We start from the raw sequence: 5,369 nt of genomic DNA, 5'->3' as shown, positions 1-5,369 counted from the left end.
GATGGGGTGATGGAGGAACAACACAAAGATCTGTACCAGGACACCACAGAGGAGTCATCCAGCTACAGAAACCCACCAGAGAGATGTCCATCAATTCCTCGCCATGATCAGGTAGATGAGGAACAATCACTGATATTTATACACAAGCACACAATTTGTAACATTGAATGTTTTTATTATTTATCCAGAGTGGAAACCTCGGGGATGATATTATTGTTCCTAAAGAAGAGTATAAAGAGGAGGATGAGGAGTATGGAGTGATGAAGAAGCTTTCTAGAGGACACATGGATATGATGGAGCTGCCTAATACCAGGAACCCACCAGAGAGATGTCCCCGTCCTCTGTATTCCCGGGATTCCACACAGGAAGGTCACACCATCCCCCACCATCAACAGGTAGATGAGAAACAATCGCTATAAGTTTTGATTTATACACAAGCATGTTTGTTACAATAAATATCCTTTTATATATTCAGAATGGAAACCTCAGGGATTATAATATTGACGTTAAAGAAGAGTGTAAAGAGGAGGATGAGGAGTATGGAGTGATGGAGGATTTTTCTGAAGGACACAAGGATATGATGGAGCCACCTAATACCAGGAACCCTCCAGAGAGATGTCCCCGTCCTCTGTATTCCCGGGATTCCACACAGGAAGGTCACACCGTCCCCCACCATCATCAGGTAGGTGGAGTTGAGGGTCGGGAACATAAAGTGATTGAACACTCTGACATGTGGAGATGATGTGTGGACTCTACAAGATGATATTTTCTATGTGATGTCACATCATAAATACTTCTATGTTACAGATGTTATTTTCTGCCATTCTGTTGGTTTAGGGTGAAGATCTGATGAACATGAAAACTGAGTGTGACGTAGAAGAGACGTATGTGAGGGAGGATCAGCAATATACGGAGGAGGCTGGAATGACGAGGACATTCATAGAGGAGGACACTCCTACAGAGATCAGCACAGGTGACCCATAATATATTCTTCTCTTATCTCTGCTCTGTTACTGCTCACTGATTGGCCCAGAGTAGGGCGGAAGCTGAGTGATATCAGCCAATAATAGGTTGATAATGGTCCCCTCCCAGTACTGATACCCGTCCTGGGGTTCAGATGGCAGTATTAGGTTGTGTGTCACTCCTAGTTACAGTAGCACAGATATGATAACACAGATTGAGCCTTTCTTAGGTCGGTCCCTCTTCTTCCAGCAGATTTATAGATAAATGTTATCATAAAACTCTATTAAACATCTAATTGGGATAAGGAGTAAAGCTAAAACACTTATCTTTGCAGGAGAAAATACTGCTGCAAGCTTCACCAGAAGTCTAGTCCTATGGTCACTTGTTCTATGGTAAAGGGTCTACAAGTCTGAACTTTGACCCTCTTGTCTATCAGAGATCACATGACCCAGTGCCTAGGCTTGTGATTGTGTAAAGAGCACGCCCCTCCCAGTCCCCATTGGTTCCCGCTCTTCTGACAAGGCTGTGTAAATATAGAAGTGATCTGGGCGGAGGACCAAAGGTTTTTTGATGGAGGGAAGAGTCCCAGCTGGTTGGGACCTCCACAGAGAACATCTCCTCACTCATATCTACCTGATCCAGATGGAATCTTGATGGAAGTGAACTAACCCTCTCATATCTATTGATGATGTTTTTCTATTTTTCCAGGACACGCCATGGAGAAACCCTCAAAGGATCGTCTCACTCTATCTCCAGGTTGTAAAATGGAAGATGAGGACATCACAGGAGATTGTGGAGGAGAAAAGACAATGAGCTCCACTATGGATGGAGGACTTCACAGTGTGGATAGACCATGGAATCCCTCCGACTCTGAGCAACCTCGTACTGTGAGGGGTGGGGCCGGGATTCAGGGGGCGGAGACATTTCCCTGTCCTGAATGTGGGGAAAGTTTTGGCTCTGAATTCAGCCTTTCTGTACATCAGATGTCTCACACAGGGGTGAATCTTCATTCCTGCCCTGAGTGCGGGAAATGTTTTCTGCACCAATCAGAACTTGCCATCCATTACAGATTTCACACGGGGGAGAAGCCGTTTTCCTGTGATGAGTGCGGGAAATGTTTTTCACTCAAGTCCCATTTTTCCAGACATCAGAGATTACACTCGGGTGAGAAGCCGTATTCCTGTTCCGAGTGCGGGAAATGTTTCTCACGGAAGTCCCATCTTTCCAGGCACCAGAGATTACACACGGGTGAGAAGCCGTATTCCTGTTCCGAGTGTGGGAAATGTTTTTCAGACAAGTCCTCTCATAGAAGACATCAAAGATTGCACACGGGTGAGAAGCCGTATTCCTGCCCCGAGTGCAAGACGTGTTTTTTGAATAAATCGAGCCTGGACATACATTACAGATCTCACACGGGGGTGAAGCCGTTTACCTGTGACGAGTGCGGGAAATGTTTTACACACAAATCTCATTTTTCGAGACATCAGAGATTACACTCGGGTGAAAGGCCACATTCCTGCCCGGAGTGTGGGAAATGTTTCTCGCGGAAGTCCCATCTTTCCAGGCACCAGAGATTACACACGGGTGAGAAGCCGTATTCCTGTTCCGAGTGTGGGAAATGTTTTGTTTGTAAATCAAAACTGGACGTACATTACAGAACTCACACGGGGGAGAAGCTGCTTTCCTGCCCTGAGTGCGGGAAATGTTTTTCACAGAAATCAGACCTTGATCTACATCAAAAATCCCACACGGGGGAGAGGTCATATTCTTGCCCCGAGTGTGGGAAATGTTTTTTACATAAGGTCCATCTTTCCGTACATCAGAGATTGCACACGGGTGAGAAGCCGTATTTGTGCACTGAGTGCGGGAAATGTTTTTCTCAGCAGTCCAGTCTTTTCAGACATGAGAGAACACACACGGGCGAGAAGCCGTATTGCTGTCCTGAGTGCGGGAAATGTTTTTCAGAAAAGGCCAAGCTTTCTAAACATCAGAGATCGCACACAAAGGAGAAACCGTACTCTTGTTCAGAGTGCGGGAAGTGTTACCTTCAGAAATCCGATCTTGATATCCATTACAGATCTCACACTGGAGAGAAGCCGTATTCCTGTTCTGAGTGTGGAAAATTATTTTCGGAGAAAGGCAAATTGTCCAGACATCTGATATCGCACATGAGCGAGAAGCCGTATGCCTGCTCTGAGTGCGGGAAATGTTTTCCACAGAAATCGGAGCTTGTTATACACCAAAGATCTCACACAGGGGAGAAGCCGTATATGTGCCTTGAGTGCGGGAAACGTTTTTCAGATAGGAGCAATCTTACCAAACATCGAAGATTCCACACAGGTGAGAAGCCGTACTCCTGCCCCGAGTGCGGGAAATGTTTTTCACAGAAAACAGGACTTGTTGTTCATCATAGATCTCATACAGGACAGAAGCCGTATTCCTGTCCTGAGTGCCAGAAATGTTTTTCAGATAAGGGCAGCCTTTCCAGTCATGAGAGAATACACACGGGGGAGAAGCCATTTTCCTGCCCCAAGTGTGGGAAATGTTTTTCAGTAAGGTCCAGTCTTATCAGTCATGAGAGAGTACATACGGGTGAGAAGCCGCATTCCTGTCCTGAGTGCGGAAAGAGTTATTCACAAAAATCAGACCTTATTAATCATCAGAGATCTCACACAGGTGAGAAGCCGTTTTCCTGTTCTGTGTGCGGAAAATGTTTTATTCGTAAATCCAAGCTGGCTGCACATTACAGATCTCACACGGGTGAGAAGCCGTTTTCTTGCTCCGAGTGCGGGAAATGTTTTTCACAGAAGATCAATCTTTCTGTACATCAGAGATCACACAAACAAGAAGCCATATCCCTGCCCTGAGTGCGGGAAATGTTTTTTTATGGAAATCTTATCTTACCATACATCAGAGAACCCACACCACCCTCGAGGTGTATTAGTGTCCTGAATTCGGGAAATGTCTTCTATATGGATCATATTTTGCCGTACATCAGAGATCTCACACTGGGAAGAAGCTCACCTTGATATACACCTCAGAAAACACGTGGCTGAGCACTCCTCTGATCTTTATTATGGAAGAAACTCTTTATAAGGAAATCAGAGATCACTAAAGTCTTCAAAGTTCTGTCTGGCTTCCTCTGAAGAGAGAAGGAGGGCGTGTCACTGCTGGTTGGGTCCCTCTAGGAGAGAGAAGGAGGGGGTGTCACTGCTGGTTGGGTCCCTCTAGGAGAGAGGAGGAGGGGGTGTCACTGCCAGTTGGGTCCCTCTAGGAGAGAGAAGGAGGGGGTGTCACTGCTGGTTGGGTCCCTCTAGGAGAGAGGAGGAGGGGGTGTCACTGCTGGTTGGGTCCCTCTAGGAGAGAGGAGGAGGGGGTGTCACTGCTGGTTGGGTCCCTCTAGGAGAGAGGAGGAGGGGGTGTCACTGCCGGTTGGGTCCCTCTAGGAGAGAGAAGGAGGGGGTGTCACTGCTGGTTGGGTCCCTCTAGGAGAGAGGAGGAGGGGGTGTCACTGCTGGTTGGGTCCCTCTAGGAGAGAGAAGGAGGGGGTGTCACTGCCGGTTGGGTCCCTCTAGGAGAGAGAAGGAGGGGGTGTCACTGCTGGTTGGGTTCCTCTAGGAGAGAGAAGGAGGGGGTGTCACTGCTGGTTGGGTCCCTCTAGGAGAGAGAAGGAGGGGGTGTCACTGCTGGTCGGGTCCCTCTAGGAGAGAGAAGGAGGGGGTGTCACTGCCGGTTGGGTCCCTCTAGGAGAGAGATGGAGAGGGTGTCACTGCTGGTTGGGTTCCTCTAGGAGAGAGAAGGAGGGGGTGTCACTGCTGGTCGGGTCCCTCTAGGAGAGAGAAGGAGGGGGTGTCACTGCTGGTTGGGTCCCTCTAGGAGAGAGAAGGAGGGAGTGTCACTGCTGGTTGGGTTCCTCTAGGAGAGAGAAGGAGGGGGTGTCACTGCTGGTTGGGTCCCTCTAGGAGAGAGAAGGAGGGGGTGTCACTGCCGGTTGGGTCCCTCTAGGAGAGAGAAGGAGGGGGTGTCACTGTTGGTTGGGTCCCTCTAGGAGAGAGAAGGAGGGGGTGTCACTGCTGGTTGGGTCCCTCTAGGAGAGAGAAGGAGGAGGGGGTGTCACTGCCGGTTGTATTTGCTTGGAGAGTGCCACCTTCTGGTTGAAAATATGACGACATTTCATATTTACGTTAATGTTCTTTGAAAGTTGATTAATAAAAGTCTTCCTTCAGATTTGTATGATGAAATGTTCTTCTCTTTTCCTTTTTCTAACTCTACAAGTAAGGCCCATCCTGTAGGTTTTAGTCTTAATCTTGTGTTTTAGTAGTTTTGGTTTTACCGGCTTGTACTTGTTGGAACAGCCGACTCCTCCCCCTTCTCATAAATCTCAGGACGTCTGTAGTAGACTCCAA

The 5,369-nt window shown here is 47.7% G+C and overlaps 1 protein-coding gene across 1 annotated transcript; it reads left to right on the top strand.

Annotated features, from left to right (window-relative positions):
- Positions 1-70: 70 nt before the first annotated feature.
- Positions 71-4,203, top strand: LOC120909604 (zinc finger protein 271-like). The gene is made up of 4 exons (XM_040321358.1): positions 71-395; positions 476-682; positions 838-973; positions 1,672-4,203. The coding sequence occupies exons 1-4, from the start codon at positions 168-170 to the stop codon at positions 3,828-3,830; spliced, it is 2,730 nt and encodes a 909-aa protein (XP_040177292.1). The 5' UTR covers positions 71-167; the 3' UTR covers positions 3,831-4,203.
- The last annotated feature ends 1,166 nt before the right edge of the window (positions 4,204-5,369 follow it).

This window comes from Rana temporaria, chromosome 8 (assembly GCF_905171775.1).
Source record: "Rana temporaria chromosome 8, aRanTem1.1, whole genome shotgun sequence".
Lineage (NCBI taxonomy): Eukaryota > Metazoa > Chordata > Amphibia > Anura > Ranidae > Rana > Rana temporaria.
Note: the sequence above shows the minus strand (reverse complement) of the source record. Positions and strands in the feature narration are given on the sequence as shown.

Excerpts from the sequence above, each read along its gene's own strand:
- LOC120909604 (XM_040321358.1), top strand. The coding sequence starts at position 168 with ATGTTTTTATTATTTATCCAGAGTGGAAACCTCGGGGATGATATTATT. Across the intron at positions 396-475 it reads CCATCCCCCACCATCAACAG|AATGGAAACCTCAGGGATTA; the intron begins GTAGATGAGAAA and ends TTATATATTCAG. Across the intron at positions 974-1,671 it reads TCCTACAGAGATCAGCACAG|GACACGCCATGGAGAAACCC; the intron begins GTGACCCATAAT and ends CTATTTTTCCAG.